Genomic DNA, 16,672 nt, shown 5'->3' with positions numbered 1-16,672 from the left:
CATGTAAGCCCAAATATATGTGGAAGCTGCATAATAATAATAATATCCTCAAACTGATAGAGACTGTAGCTCCTTGAATTGGTGACTTCAGCTTTTAAAGCCTCATTTCTGCTACATGCCTTATTCTCCATGCCTGTTTCTTTTTATGTTGTTTGTTTATTTTTGTTTACCTGGAAGTATCCATAAAAGTCAGACATTGGTCATAAATTTATGAATAGTTGGACATGTGTTATGGAGACATAAAATTTAGGGGCTTATAGGTATATTTAGAAGGTATGAAAGTGGTATGGGTTCATCAATGTGGTTTGTGGTTAGATACAGCGATTGCCCATAAAAGACATGGGTGACCCATGGGAAGGAGCATCAGTGGTGGTTTAGGAATAGCAGCATTGTCATATGCTTCTTGTAGGAACCACGTTACATCACTTTATGAGAACAAGCTTGATTTGTGTATTGAGGTCAGTACTAAAAGAAACCAGACAACTAGTAAAGAAGGAAAAAATACAATATTCTTTATTTTTGGTGTTTTGTTTTTGCTTATCTATTGGTTGAGTTCTTGTTTGTTATAGGGCACTGAAACTTGAGGACCAGACCCAGTAGTTAACCCTTTGATCCTTACAGCCACTCCAGGTCTCACCTTTCAAGATCAAGGGCTAGTTTGGGTTGATGATGCCCCAAATGTTAATATATACCACAATGGTAAGAATAATTTATTTGTAGGCTTTCTTGATGGGAATCTTTATCGGGGGAACCCACCCCCAATATTTCAATGTAGATTCTTTCTATTTTCCCAAAGTGTCGTCTGGCTGAGAAATAAAGAGAAAGAGTACAAAGAGAGGAATTTTACAGCTGGGCCTCTGGGGGTGACATCACGTATCGGTAGGACCATGATGCCTCCCTGAGCCGCAAAACCAACAGGTTTTTATTAAGGACTTTAAAAGGGGAGGGGATGTACAAACAGGGATTAGGTCACAAAGATCATATGCTTCAAAGGGCAAAAGAGAGAACAAAGATCATATGCTTCTGAGGCCAATAAAGATCACAAGGCAAAGGACAAAGCAAAGATCACAAGCAAAGAGTGAAATCAAAAACTCCTGAAGAGGGTCTATGTTCAGCTGTGCATGCATTGTCTTGATAAACATCTTAAACAACAGAAAACAGGGTTCAAGAGCACAGAACTGGTCTGACCTCAAATTCACCAGGGTGGGGATTTTTTCCCACTCTAATAAACCTGAGGATAGTGCAGGAGACCAGGGCGTATTTCAGTCCTTGTCTCAACTGCAGAAGACAGACACTCCCAGAGCGGCTATTTATAGACCTGCCCCCAGGAATGCATTCCTTTCCCAGGGTCTTAATTATTAATATTCCTTGCTAGGAAAAGAATTTAGCAATATCTTCCCTACTTGCAATCCATTTATAGGCTCTCTGCAAGAAGAAAAATATGGCTGTATTCTGCCCGACCCTGCAAGCAGTCAGACCTTATGGTTGTCTTCCCTTGTTCCCTGAAAATCGCTGTTATTCTGTTCTTTTTCAAAGTGCACTGATTTCATATTGTTCAAACACAGGTTTTACAATCAATTTGTACAATAGTGGTCCTGAGGGGACGTACATTCTTAGCTTACAAAGATAACAGAATTAAGAGACTGAAGTAAAGACAGGCATAAGAAATTATAAGAGTATTATTTGGGAACTGAAAAATGTCTATGAAATCTTCACAATTTATGTTCATAGGTTAAAGTAAAGACAGGCTTAAGAAATCATAAAAGTATTAATTTTGGGAACCAATAAATGTCCATGAAATCTTCACATTTTATGTTCCTCTGCCGTGTCTCCAGCCAGTCCCTCCATTTGGAGTCCCTGACTTCCCACAACAAATCTTTTTCTTTACTTAAAAATAACTTGTTAGGGAAACCTATGGGTTGCTACTAAAAGTTTTAGGGGCATTTAAATGAGTTTTATTTCCTTACTATTTTATTTTAACTTGTAGATCTTGGTGAAGAACAGCCAAAATGAATAGAATCTTGAGCCTTACTTACACAAATTCTACTTAGAAAAAAAAGGGTACATATTTTTTCCATTACCATAAATTTGTTTTAGACTCTGTATATAGACATAAAAGGTTTTTTTAACTCAAGAGGACCTTTGCCTTTCTAAAATGCTAGGTTGGTTATGTCCTTCTTGAAAGGCTTCCCTTGACAAGTTATAACCTAAACTTGTTTCAGGCACCCTTGACCCTAATCTGTCTTTCTAGCTTTTCTCCTGTGTTCTTTCCAGTCATACCCTGCAATCCAGAAATACTAGGTTGTGTGAGATTCTTAGGTCTGCCATGTTTCACACTTGTCTTCACCTGGCTTCATGCCTCTGCAAATGCTAATTCCTCTACCTGCCTTTCCCTCGTGTGCCAGCAAGAGGAATTGCTGTTCTTTTAGGTGCTGCTCTCTCTTAGGACCTACTTTGTTGACCATCCTAATTCAGTCGCTTCTTATCTGGTGCACTAATGCCTTCTGTGCTGTGGTCTCATCCCACTGTATTGTGGCTGTATTCTTCTTGGACTTTTCCTTATCAACTGTGAACACCTTAAGGATGGATTTGGATTGATCTTTGATTATTGCTCAACAATGACTTGGTAACTGACAGGTTATTTCCAAAAAGGTTGCTACAATGCTTGCCTGTTTTCATTAGAAAATAGAACCAAACTTAAAACATGGACAGTGGAGATGAATTATTTGTCCAGAATTCTATAATGCAATGACACAATTTTGTGTTTACTTTTGTCTTTTCTATTTTTTCTCTGCATTTTTGCTTAGTTGTGAACATAATATGTATCTTAAATATCATACTTTTAAAAATCATAGTGTAAGTACTTTCTTTGCTGCTGCCTAATCTTCATAGTTCTCATCTTTAATGATTCATTTAAATTTTACCAAGTGGATAATTTACATATGCATTTCTTTACTAGTGAATACTTATTTTTCCTCCTAATTTTTAATACTTATTGCTGTAATAATTATATATTGGATACATTTAGAAATTAAGAATGCCAGAGTGCAGAGGAAAGAGCCACTGATTTGAATTCAGAAGATCTTGGTGCCAGCTTTGCTCCACGTCCTTTGTGTGTCTTTGGACCTTGACTGCTCTGAACACGTCTTCATCTATAGTGAGGGATATCTGTGGCATATGATTCTTGTAAAGATCAAATAAAATCCAACAATGGGAAGTGAAGTAGATTTGTAGGATCCTTAATGTGAGCTAACCACTGAAATTTTGCTATCTTATTTCATTGAATCTTGGGAGCAGCCTTATAAAATCAGCTGGAAGAGACTGAATAACTTGCTTTAAGACATGCATGTAAGGGCTGAGATCCAAACCAAGGAATGTTCAGAGAAGAAACACACTTACGAAAAGATGCACATATTGAGATATTCAGAATATTTTTATTATTGATCAATATTTCATAAAACTGCTTAAATCTCTGATAAAGAATAGTGAATCTAGTTGTCAAAGTCTGACTTCAAGATATGATCTTGGTATGAGACAGGCAAAAAGAATTAGTGATGTAACAGGGGAAATAACCAACATCCTATGTGAAGATGAATGGAGGGGCATCAATGAAAGTAGACCTTTATAGAGAATTGGGCTTGATGACATCTCAAGGTTATGGCAATTCAAAGAAGACACAGAGTTACAGAGCTGGAAGGAAAGAGGGAGAAGTTAATGGTTCATTTTGCAGAGTGAGGATGAATTGTAATGAGATGTAACCCAGGGCTTAGCCAGGAGATGTTTGTAATCTTTTAGACAAATAGAAAAGGAAGCTGTCACATTGTGGAAGCCAAATTGACAAGATTTGTTGTCATTTTCCTTCTAAAATACATATCAGATAATGCCAGTATTGTGTAGGGTTAGTACATTTATCGTGGTATCTGTCTCCTGGGTTTGAAACCCTAGCTTTGTGACCTGGAACAAAGTTACTTAACCTTCCTAAGTTTCATTTTATTTCTGTAAAATGGAGAGAGTAATAGTAGCATTCATGCCATAGATTCAATGTGAGAATTAAATGAAATAATGCATGTCAGTGGCTTAAAACAAAGTAATCATTAATAGTGGTGTTTAGCATATGTTTATTATTATGTCCTGTCCTACTTCTATTGATCTTCATTACCTGCCCAAACCCTTGCAGTTCTCTATTATCTGACTCCATTCCACTTTAGAGGTCCAAATGTCTTCAAAGGCCTGGCAGGTAAAAAACAAGCTAAGCAAGACTGTGGCAAACTGGGGCCACATGTTCCATATAAAAAAGAGGCACCTGCTACTCACTTTAAGCCCAGTGTGGTTACCTTTGAAGAGGTGTCAGAAACCTGGACTTTATGTGGAACTTCCCGCTTTTTAAATGTGTATAACTAAATAAGAATTGTTAAGCAACATGCTAAGACCAAAAAAAGCCCATTTGCAGACTGGATATGGTTGCCCTCTTGCAGCCTCTGCTTTATGCCTTTCTGCAGCCTTGATGACTGCTTACTTTTCCTTGCATAGACTTTATTCCTTGTGCTTTCAGACATACTAGTAACTGTTTGAATTGGCTTTGGTTCTTTCTCTCTTTAACGGTATTGTTCTTTTAGACTTGACTTGACCTGACTATTTTCTCTGAATTCATCATTTCCTCCTCTGTGGTGCCAGTGCACTTTGCAGATCTTTCTATTCTCGTACTTAAGACATTCATTTACTTGTTTATTCAGTAAATAATTATTAAGCAGCAGAATGCATAGTAGCTATAACCGTAAGCCTGCCTTCCTGGTGCTATGTTACAGAGTTAATGTTCATGAGTCACCCCTCCCATAAGAAAGTGAGCTCCTTTAGGGTGGGAACCATGTGCTCTTTGTCTGGTTTCTTCAGCAATTGGCTCTGTGAGCCTGACACCCAGTGTATTAGTTTTCTATTGTTGCTGTAACAAATTACCATGAACTGAGTATCTTAAAGCAACAAGTACTTACTATTTTATAGTTATAGAGGTCAGACCCTGAAATGGGTCTCACAGGGCTAAAATTAAGCAGGGCTGTGTTCGTTGTGTAGGCTCTTGGGAGAATCTGTTTCCTTGTCTTTTCCAGCTTTTTGAGGCTGCCTGCATTCCTTGGCTTCTGGCCCCTTCCTCCAACCTCAAAGCACGAATGTAGCATCTTGAAATCTCTCTCTGACTAGGACCTCCTAATTTGCCTCCCTCTTCCAATTATAAGGAATCTTATGATTACATTGGGCCCACCTGGATAATACAGGATACTTCATCTCAAGGTCAGTTGATTAGCAACTTTAATCAATTTGCAACCTTAATTCCCCTTGCCATGTAACATAACATATTCACAGGTTCTGGGGATTAGGACATGGACATCTTTGAGAGCCATTTCTCTGCCTGCCACACCTGGGAAGCAGAATGAGTGAATGAACCATAAAAGCCTATAAACTCTCAGAGCATGGGAACCAGTATTGTGCTAGGCACAAAAAGGCAGAAAGAGGAGTTTCTGCCTTTTTGACCTCAAGGAGTTGATGACCAGTGGAATTGCAGGGGAGTGACTGAGAGCCCTTCAGTTCTCTCTTCTCTTCTCAGATTAAGCATCTCTGACTTTTGCAAGTTTTCCCTGTCCCAGGTTTATGTCAGACCCCTTGTTTTGTGTTCCCAAATCTCCCTCTTTAGGAATACAACACATTTGTCATGCTAGTTCAATAAATGCCCTTCTACAATATTTTACAGGTAAGGAGGGCAATTAAACATATCTGTCTTATTTCTCATTGTATAGTATTGAACAGAGTGTCTGGCAAATGGCAAGTGTTCAAAATTTTGTTGAAAAAATGAGTAAATAAACAAATGAAGAATTAGAGAAAAACGAAGTTTTTAAATCACCTACTACTTAATCCATACTGGGGCTTTGTAACCGGGACCTTGGGTTGTCTGATGTGGCATGCAAAATTGGAAGGATGAGCAAATGTACATTTCCCCTGCACTGTGGAGCAAAGAGTATTTATCAGATTCTCGAAGGAGTCTATATTAGTCTGTTCTCATGCTGCTAATTAAGACATACCAGAAACTGGGTAATTTATAAAAGAAAAAGATTTAATTGACTCACAGTTCAGCATGACTGGAAGGCCTCAGGAAGCTTACAATCATGGCAGAGGGGGAAGCAAGCATGTCCTTCTTCACATGCCAGCAGGAAGGCAAAGAATGAGAGAAGTACAGAGCAAAGTGGGGAAAAGCCCCTCACAAAACCGTCAGATCTCATGAGACCTCATTCACTTTCATGAGAACAGCATGGGGGAACCACCCCCATGATTCAGTTACCTCCCACGAGGTCCCTCCCTCAGCACGTGGGGATTACAATTCAAGATGATATTTGGGTGGGGACACAGAGCCAGACCATATCAGAGTCTATAGCCAAAAAGAGATTAGGAAGTACTGCTTTAAGTGAGCAGAGTTGAAATGAGGTCATTTGGCCATAGTACAGAGTAGGAGGATACCATATTGTCCCACGAAAGACTGACTTCCTTCTGAAGCTAACTGGGCTTTTGTATCTTTTTCCCTCGACTCTAGGAGAAGAGAGCGTGCTGCCTCTCCTGACACAGGACTCTAATTCCAAGACTCGGAGGGGCATTTTAAGAAGAGCTGTCTTTTCTGAGGACCAGAGAAAGGCTCTGGAGAAAATGTTTCAGAAACAGAAATATATCAGCAAAACAGACCGAAAGAAACTTGCCATCAACTTGGGACTAAAGGAATCACAGGTACTAATGAGCAGGAAGATGTCTACTGCCTCTGATTTCTTGTGAGATCAGATGAAATCAGTTGTGTTCAGGGTGGTGGGCCATAGGCAACTGCTTCTGATTTCTTAAGGCACACAGTGGAATCCATTTATTTGGCAAATGTTTCTTATACCAGGCATGGTGCTAGAGCCTGAGGTGTTCTTGAAATGCTTTTCATATTTTTTTAGTGGGTGGAGATATATGTCCCATTTCCTATTTGGAAACATCCATTTGCTGAGAGGTCTAGGTTTTTGCCATTGGGCTGCTTAGTTCTTTTCAAATGAAGAGAAATGCTAAGGATGTGGTAATTACATTATAAATCGTTTGCTCTGTGTTCAGAGAAACAGGTTAAATAATTCTTCAAAAAGCAGGAACCACTTTTCCTATCTTTCTTTTCATTTCCAATCCAAAATCAAAGCATGAATGAGTGACTCATGAATACTTCTTAATGGGTTTCATGATTTTGTTCTTTAGGTTTATGTCAAGTACAATTAAGCAATTTCACATTTGCAACACTTACATAGCTTTCTTGTTCATTGAGGTTTTGTATAATTGTGAATGGGACTTTATGGCTTTTGGAGTTGTATAATACTCCATTTAATGTTTGGCCTACTTGTTGCAAATAATCAATATCATAAGGCACTAGAAGTTTCCTATTTAACCCTCCATATAATTGTCATGTGAAATACACACTATAATAATCCCTGTTTTCTAAATGAAAAAATAAGAAACGGAATGTAGGTTCTATATCATGTAGTAAAGAGGTTTCAGAGGTAGGCTCCCACCTTAGACAACCTGACTCTGGGGTTTGTGTTCTCTTTAACCTAAAAATACCATGTACAGTTGTGCATAGAGTTCACTGTACAAAGGCATCTGGCCAAAAGGAATGGTGGCAGCTGAAATGCAGCATGAACACTGTTTGCCAGGTTGAGTTTTCTGGTGCAGGCCTACATCTGCCTGGAATTTTTTAATTAACATAAAGGGACTAAAGAGTTAGAGGAGGCTCTGGGCTAACTACCATACTCTACTGTTGTTCCTCACTACCGATGACTTGGTGGTTAATTTTGGATCTTATTAAAACCAGTTATTGGCTGGATGCGGTGGCTCACGCCTGTAATCCCAGCACTTTGGGAGGCTGAGGCGGGTGGATCATGAGGTCAGGAGATCGAGACCATCCTGGCTAACACGGTGAAACCCTGACTCTACTAAAAATACAAAAAAAAATTAGCCGGGTGAGGTGGTGGGCTCCTGTAGTCCCAGCTACTTGGGAGGCTGAGCAGAAGAATGATGTAAACTCGGGTTGCAGAGTTTGCAGTGAATTGAGTTCGCGCCACTGCACTCCAGCCTGGGTGACAGTGTGAGACTCCATCTCAAAAAAAAAAAAAAAAACACCCACACACAGTTGTTATTGGACTAAACTCTGCTTGACCCTAGGGAAGTGTCTTCACAAGCTGCTTGCCCCAACTTTGTCAAGTAGTAGGAAGCTGCACGAGGTGTAGTAGAGGGTAATTGGCCTATATTAGTCAGTCTGTGCTCTCCTAGCTGTGTGGTACTAATGAGTCCATAACCTTAATTGGTTGTTCTGTGCCTCAGTTTCTCACTTAAAAAAACAGAAACAAATATAAGAATTCTGTCTATGTCACAAAGCAGTTTTGTGTATATAACAGATAAATCAGCAGCCAGATCTTGATGGTCTGTTGTGTGCAAGACACTGTGTTAGGTAGGCAATAACAGGGAATATTGATAAATACTGAATAAGACACAGTCTGTGCACCTCAGAAGCTTCCACGCCCCATGGAAACTCGTAAAAAGTTTGATAAAACTATATAATAATATAGACAGTATCACGTGGTAGGTTAGATATACTGCCCAATAAGGGGATCAGTTCTCAAAGTTACTTATCTCTCTGAAGCCTTATGTTGATCCCCATCTCTGCAAAGGACAGCCGTGGGATGGGTCCATATACGACTTCTGGAAAGTCTAGTGATGGAACTCTCTGATCTCAGAGGAGCTGTTGGGCCTGAGAGAGGGTATCAGGGGAGCTCAGAGGGCCTGGCCTGCATCTCACTGGTGGAAGAAGCTCCTATTATCAGAGGGGAGACAACAGGCAGGTTTGGGAGCTTGGAGAGCCTCTGGTTGAGTTGAAACTTGAAGTAGGTGTTAAAAGATGGAAAGCAGTGGAAAGTAGTTAAGTTCCATCTGACAGTGCTCTGAGAAATTGTGAACATCTCTGATAGTACATATTGTGGTCCCAAAAAGAGACTTCTGAAAAGAGAATGCAACAGACATATATAAAAATTATGGGGTGTGACCACAATCTCTCCTGCTGCCTCAAAAACAACTATTTTCCTATTTGTATGCTATCTTGTTCTTATCCATAGGCATATGGTTTTACATAGTTAATTATATTGTGTTTAAAATTTGGTGCCTCAGGAGTGAGTACTTTCTGTCTTATTGAATTTGGTGGAGCATCACAGAAGTAATTTAACATTTTCTTATTTGTAAATCTATCCATTACACAAATGTATCAATTACACAATTGTAGTATATCGATTATAACATTACAATTTGTAAATATATCAGTCTTATTTGTAAATGTATCAGTATATCAGTTACAGCATCTCAGAATTTAAAATTTTCTTGTTTGTAAATATATCCATTACAGAAATGTATGAATTACACAATTATATCAATGATAACATTACAATTACAATTTGTAAATATACCAGTCTTATTTGTAAATATATCAGTATATCAATTACAGCACCTCAGAAGTAATTTAACATTTTCTTATTTGTAAATATATCAGTTACAATATATCAATTACATGGTATTTATTGTGGTAAATTCAATTAAAAAGGAAACCTGTAAAGATAAAAGTGAAAATGCATCTTACTCTCCTCGAATCCAATTCCTTGGTTACTTCTGTCGTTCACAAATGGCACTTGTTTGAATTTTTGACACATCATGTATTATTTTAAAAATAAATTTATATGTGTATTGTATATGCACGAACATATAGTAACACAAACACTTGCGTGCTTACCATGTGCCCTTACATTTTGTGTCAATTAATTCTTACAAAAATTTTATGAAGTAACTACTTTTACTACCTCTATTTTACAAGTGAAGAGGCTGATAATTGTGTTTGTGTATATATATACATATATATACATATACATACTTACATAAAAATTTAATCATATTGTGCATGTATTTTGACATTTTCTAAAGAACAGTACAAATCACCTGTATATTCAGCTCACAGATCTAGCAGTAGAGGCCAGAAGATCCTCCAAGTATCCCCTCCCACTCACTATCTGCTCCTTCCAAGGGTATCCTCTATCCTAACTTGTAACTTCTTAGTTTTGCCTCTTTTTGTACTTTTATATAAGTAGTATTATTCAGTGTGTAGACAGAATGTGGTATATCCATATAGTGGAATATTATTTACCCACAAAAAAGAATGAAGTACTTACTGATAATACTACAACATGGATGAACCTTGAAAATATTATACTGAGTGAAATAACTCAGTTACAAGGACCACATATTATATGATTCCATTAATTTGAAGGTCCAGAATGGGGAAATCTAAATTCAGACAGAAAGTAAATGAACCTACTTAGGGCTGGGGGAAATAGGGAATAGAACAGAGATAGCCAAAGGGTGTGAGATTTCCTTTTGAGGTGATGAAAATGTTCTAAAATTGGTGATGGTTGCGTTATCTGTGAATACATGAAAACCTTTGAACTGTACATTTTAAATGGGCGAATTGTATTGTATGTGAATTATAGGCTCATAGAGCTATTAACAAATTTTTAAAAATAGTATCATTCAGTATTATTTATATAAATAGAATCATATATGCTTCTTTTACTTAACAGTATGTTTGTGAGAATCTTTATGTTGTGTGTAGTAAAAGCTCATGTGTATTTATTGCTGTGTAGTACTACCATTATGTAGTATACCACAGTTCATCCATTTACTGATGGTGGTCATGTGTATTGTTCCCAGTTTTGGGCTATTATGAATAATGCTACTGATAATGTGTATTGTTTGGTGCTTTTTTCCTTTTTGAATATTATGGATTGCTTCCTTCCATGTCAGTACATACGGATCTACTTCATTCTTTTTTTGTGTTTCCTAACAGACCATCATTTCACCATCCTCAATTTTAAGTTACTTTCAATTTTCACTATCACAAATTTTTATGCACTTTAAAAATATTTTGTAAGAAGAGAGTGTGAGTGAGATTTATGTGTAAAAGTGTACATACATTTAAAATGTGGCAGATTAAAAATTCCTTTCCAAATACAACATTGTATCAAATTAGATACTGACATATGAAAATTTCATTCTTACTAACAAATAGTTCCATTTTGCAAAACCTCTACCATTTATGATTTGAAAAATGTTGCCACTCTCATGGGCAATGCTATTTGTTATTTTTCAATTTGAATTTTCCTAACTACCAGAACGTGAGGGGCTTTTAATTGTTTTATTGGCCATTTGTAGTCTGTGAATTGGCCTTTTCATGGCTGCATCTTTTTTTTTCTATCATATTGTCTTTTTATTGATATGTAGCAATACTTTGGCTGTTAGTCAAGAATTATGGAATATTATGGTTAGGAAATTTTTCCTGTTTCAGATGTTGCAAAAGTCCTTTCTAAGTTTGTGACTTTTTTTATTGAGGTAAAATATGCATAGCAGAATTTAGCATTTTAACCTTTTTTAAATGTTCAGTTCAGTGACATTAAGTACATTGACATTGTTGTGAAACCATCACCACCATTCATCTCCAGAAACCTTTTCATCTTGTAAAACTGAAACTCTGTATCTATTAAACAGTAATTCACCATTTCCCCCTCTCCCACCTCCTGGCACCCACTATTCTACTTTATGTTTCTATTAATGACTATTCTAAGGCTCTCATATGAGTGGAATAATATGGCGTTTGTACTTTTATGCCTGGCCTATTTTATTTAGCATAATATCTTCGAGGTTCATTTCTGTTGTAGCATGTGCCAGAATTTCCTTCTTGTTCAAGGCTGAATAGTATTCCTTTGTATGTATATACCACATTTTATTTATCCATTTATCTGTTCCTAGATGCTTGGTTGCTTCCCATTTTTGGCTATTGTGAATAATGCTGCTGTGAACATGGATGTACAAATATCATTTAGATTTCTTGCTTTTAGTTTTGTTGGGTAGTTTCTGGCTTGTTCATATGTTTGTACAGAAATTTCTCATTTTTATGTATTCGGCTCCTTTTTATCTTTTCCACGTATCCTCTGTTTTATGTCATGCTTATGAAAACATTCGTCTCCCCAAGACTATCACGATAATCTCTATTTTCTTTTAAAACTTGCAGTTTTATTTTTATATTTAGCTATTTAATCTATCTGGAATTTGTTTTTGCATTTCTTGAGAGGTAGAACTTTCAATGTTACTCCCATATATGCATTTGTCTCAACACAATTGATTGTGAGGAAACTCCTTTTATGCTTTTTTTTCTTTGAGATATCACTTAACAACAAATATTTATAGATATACAGAAAAGCTAAGAGAAGAGGAAATAACGAATGTGATGATAAAGGAAAGAATCACTATTGAAAACAAAAAACTGTCTCAGTGAAAACCCATTAGAAATACTTGGCATGCTTTCTAGGAATAAATGCCCACTGCAAACAATAAATGAGCTTATGAGTAGAACCAAGTGCTGTGGTATGTACACATTAGTTCTGTTTTCATATGAAAAGCCTTAATCATGGTGTTGTAACTGAGATGACAGTCTTTCACACTGAATTGCCTGGGGTAGACTTCTTTGGTTGCCATTTTGAACACTGCCAATCAAGTTGAAAGAAAGAAGAAATTGTTTTTCCAATCTGGAATGAGAGCCTCAGATAGATTTTTTTTCTTCACTGAGAGAAATACTTGGTTGATATAATAATTATTTCTTCAGATAAAAATTTTCTAGTTTTTGTTTTAAAAATAGAAATCAACTAAATTGTTAGTGTAAGGATGTGATGCAATACACAGGAAAGAATGTGATTGGCTTTTAAGCTTCCAGGAAACCAGTTGTGATGTTGTCAGCTCAGGCACAGTTGACTACACAGTGTATAAAGAGGGAGGTTAGTAATAAAGACTCAAGTGGCATGGGTTGGGGGTAGGTATGGTTCAAATTAGGAACCACCATCATAAGCACTTTTGGCTTAATTACAATTAGTTGTTATTTATTGAGCCTAATTCTTACAGTTTGATAAATCCTGGGAGTAATCAAGACTTGGAAACTGTATAAAGCCTGCAATTTATCAAAGCATTACAGAATGCATTCTTAATTTAGTCTCAGAAAGCTCCTGATGAGGTCTGAATGTTTATAAGAGCCTGGGCCCTAGAATCAGACAGTCATGAATTCTAGTCTCAGTGCTTCCATTTCACTAGCTGTGTGACCATCAGCTAGTTAATGTCTCCAAACTTCAGTTTTTTTAACATGTGAAATGAGGACTTCTTACAGCCATTCTGAGGATCAAATTATAAAATCCATCCCGAGTGCATAGCCTGATGCCTGGCACTAAATAAACACTCAGATGCTAATACTAGCCCATCCATTTTCTTTGAATAAATAATTCAGCACAGACTAGATGATATTTTAAAATATCTAGGAGTTAAATGAATTTTGAAAGCTATCAGACTTACAGGGTGTAACCAATTTATCACAGTTGTTTTGTTTCAAATGTGTGTATGGGGATATTAGATTAAGATATTTTTGGCAGGGTGTGGTGGCTCCTGCCTGTAATCCCACCACTTTTGGAGGCCAAGGCGGACAGATTCTTTGAGCTCAGGAGTTCAAGACCAGCCTGGGCAACATGGTGAAACACTGTCTCTACAAAAAAAATATAAAAATTAGCCTGTTGTGGTGGTGCGTGCCTGTCATCCTAGCTACTCAGGAAGCTGAGGTGGGAGGATTGCTTGAGCCTGGGCAGTGGAGGTTGCAGTGAGCTGAGATTGCACCAGGGTGACAAAGAGAGACCCCATCTCAAAAAAAAAAAAAAAAAAGATATTTTGAAGGAGTTCATGTGAAAAGCCACAAGGACTTTTTGAGGTCGGCTCTCATAAGGTATTCTGTAGAAGGGATAGTAGAAGCAATTACAGTTGAAAATGCTGAAGTAAAATAACCTGGAATAAGTGATCATTTTGTGCAATTATTTTGTCAATAGGTGAAAATTTGGTTTCAGAACAGAAGGATGAAATGGCGGAATTCCAAAGAAAAGGAAGTGCTTTCCAACAGGTGTATCCAAGAAGTAGGTCTTCAAGAGGATCCCCTCTCACGGTCTGCTCTGGGTTTCCCTTCTCCATGTCCTTCAATATGGGATGTCCCCCAACAGCACTCAAGTCCAAGATGGAGGAAGAATTCTCCAGAACCTTCAGAAAGACTAATCCAGGAGAGTTCAGGGGCACCACCCCCAGAAGCAAATTCACTGCAAGGTGCCTTGTATTTATGTTCTGAAGAAGAAGCTGGAAGCAAGGGTGTACTTACTGGGGCCATCTGAATGGAAGCATTCCTCCATGTCAATTTAAAAGAACGCTTAGTAGTAACATTTGGGCTCTAATGCCAGCTCGCCTGTACCTCATCAGTGCTTACAGCCTAACAACTTTGGAGCGATATATGAACTAATGGTTTAGGAAACTCACTCCAGTGTTCTCTTGTTTGGCCCTAGACTCAGGCTTAATTTGTAAGTGGAGTAGAATCTCCCAGGAAGTATGATGGAACTGAAAAGAATGACAGCAACAGCTGGCTTGGTCCCTGCTCTTAGTATGTGTATATGTGTGTGTGTCTCTATGTGTGTAGATACATAAATATCCATTAAAATGTGTTAGTAGAAACTAGTTTCTCTTTAACTATTGCATTGAGTAAATTCATTTCCTTTTATGTGAAGAAAAATACCATTGACAGAATGTTATTAATTTTTTGAAAATAATGTAAAATTTGGACTTTGGTGCAAACTTTCATACCCCAAAAACGTGTTTTAAAAAATTCTCTATTTTCCAACTTCTTTTGGTATCCAGCTGTAAGTGAATTTTAACACCTTAGCTCAGCAGTCCTCATCAAATGAGCCGCTGCTAGATACATACACTGAAAATATATATTTAAAATGAACCCGACAAACAAATTAGAAGAATTTCTATATATAACTATTAGTATCCTTAATCTCCAAGTCTCTGGACCATCGGGCCATCGGGAGGCCCATTTAACTAATAAGTATTTTTTAATCTTTTCTCTGTAAATATGGGCCTAGACGAGGGTTTGCAAAATAAAATGCCTTTAAGACCCTGTCAGGTAAATAAAAGCTATGGCTCACCCAAAGATATTTAAGTCAAGTAATTTTTCAAATACTGTATTGGCCAAACAGAATATCTATGCCAAGAAGTTTGTGATCTCTGGCCAAGACTAAAGAAAGCCGTGGTGTCACAGTTCTTAAAATTTTTCTAACTGGACTTAAAACCACAATAACTAACAGAATCGACGATGATTTCTGTTTGCGCTTCTAGTTAGAGACTCAATCTTCCACTTAGGTGACATACACTTTACATATTAGGTTATTTTTATGTATTAACAAACACTACACAGATATTTTGTGTTTTTTGACTACCTTGAAATTGTATCTTTCTAAAATTGCATTTCTGGTAATGATCTACTTAGTTAATCCAGAAGTTTTTACTCCAGGACCAAGAAGAAATTATGTTTCACTTTGAAGGAAATGAAACAAAAATAGGAAATGATGTGGTTTTGCCTTGAACTCTTATCAATCTGTGGACAAGAAACACTCTGAGAAGTTCATTAAGTGGCATTTTGTTAGTGAGTAAGCTGCATAATGATGGTGGCTTCTAATTTGCTGAACTCCGCTAGTCTGAGAAGTTAACGTCTTTTGAGGGTTTAGTGTTTAGAAAAGATATTTCAGAAGATAATGGTTTTAATCAACAGCAGGAAATTATTTTATATGAATAGAATTGGACTTGGTATGTCAACCCGTGTCTTTACCACATGATCTTTTACTTAAAAGTCATTTTAGAAGCGTGTCTCAGTGCCTCATTGTGGGGAATGGGAGCACGGATCTGCTGACAAAAATTTGAAATTTAAAACCAGTCTTAAAATGGTTTATAGTATGGTTTCTATTCTTATAATGTTAACCTCATTTACATTTATAGGGTACTTCCTATGTGCTAGAGACTGTGCTAAGCATTTAGGGTGGATTAGCTCATCTAATCCTCATGGCAATAACCCTGTGATGTAGACGGTAATTACTATCAGGATTCCTGTTACCCAGACAAGGACACTAAGGCAGAGTATGGTTGGGGTAATTATCCAGTGTCATTAAGTTAATAAATGGGATTTGAACCCTGACACTCAAGTTTTGAATCTTGGAATCTTACCAACCATGTGGGGATTGCATACCAGTGTTATGTATTCACACAGCTATGGGATGCATTGTAAGAGATACATTTTGGGGATTGCAGTGAGATTTATTAAAGAAATTCAGAAGCTTTACCATCTTACTTGGGTAATGATTTTATCTTCAGTATTGTCTTTTCTATTAGATTTTGAACTTTAAGGAAATTAAGGAATTGCAAAATCCTTCAACTATGAAGCCTCTATAGAAAATAGTCCCATAGGAGTGTTTAAGCATAATCACTGTTATCATATATATATATGATATATATATAAAAAATATATATATCAATCACTGCTAAAATCATAAAATGCTTATCTGTGGTCAGTGTTTCTTGAGAATAACTTGAAAGTCAAATAAGAGAAACCTCTGTCATGGCCATCTGATAACACAGGTAGGGCTAATTGGTTCTTAAATAATCTTCCCTCAGGGCCTAACCC

General features: G+C 37.1%; 1 protein-coding gene across 1 annotated transcript in view; it reads left to right on the top strand.

Annotated features, from left to right (window-relative positions):
* The window catches only part of DBX2 (developing brain homeobox 2), a 42,183-nt gene extending 25,771 nt beyond the window's left edge, over window positions 1-16,412 (top strand). The window contains exons 3-4 of the mRNA XM_008002949.3: window positions 6,575-6,762; window positions 14,001-16,412. Of these exons, the coding sequence (XP_008001140.3) occupies window positions 6,575-6,762; window positions 14,001-14,333 (521 nt within the window). The 3' untranslated portion in view covers window positions 14,334-16,412. The remainder of the gene's footprint in view (window positions 1-6,574; window positions 6,763-14,000) is intronic.
* Window positions 16,413-16,672: the final 260 nt, after the last annotated feature.

The sequence above is a fragment of the Chlorocebus sabaeus genome, chromosome 11 (genome assembly GCF_047675955.1).
Source record: "Chlorocebus sabaeus isolate Y175 chromosome 11, mChlSab1.0.hap1, whole genome shotgun sequence".
In the NCBI taxonomy this organism is placed as follows: Eukaryota; Metazoa; Chordata; class Mammalia; order Primates; family Cercopithecidae; genus Chlorocebus; species Chlorocebus sabaeus.
Note: the sequence above shows the minus strand (reverse complement) of the source record. Positions and strands in the feature narration are given on the sequence as shown.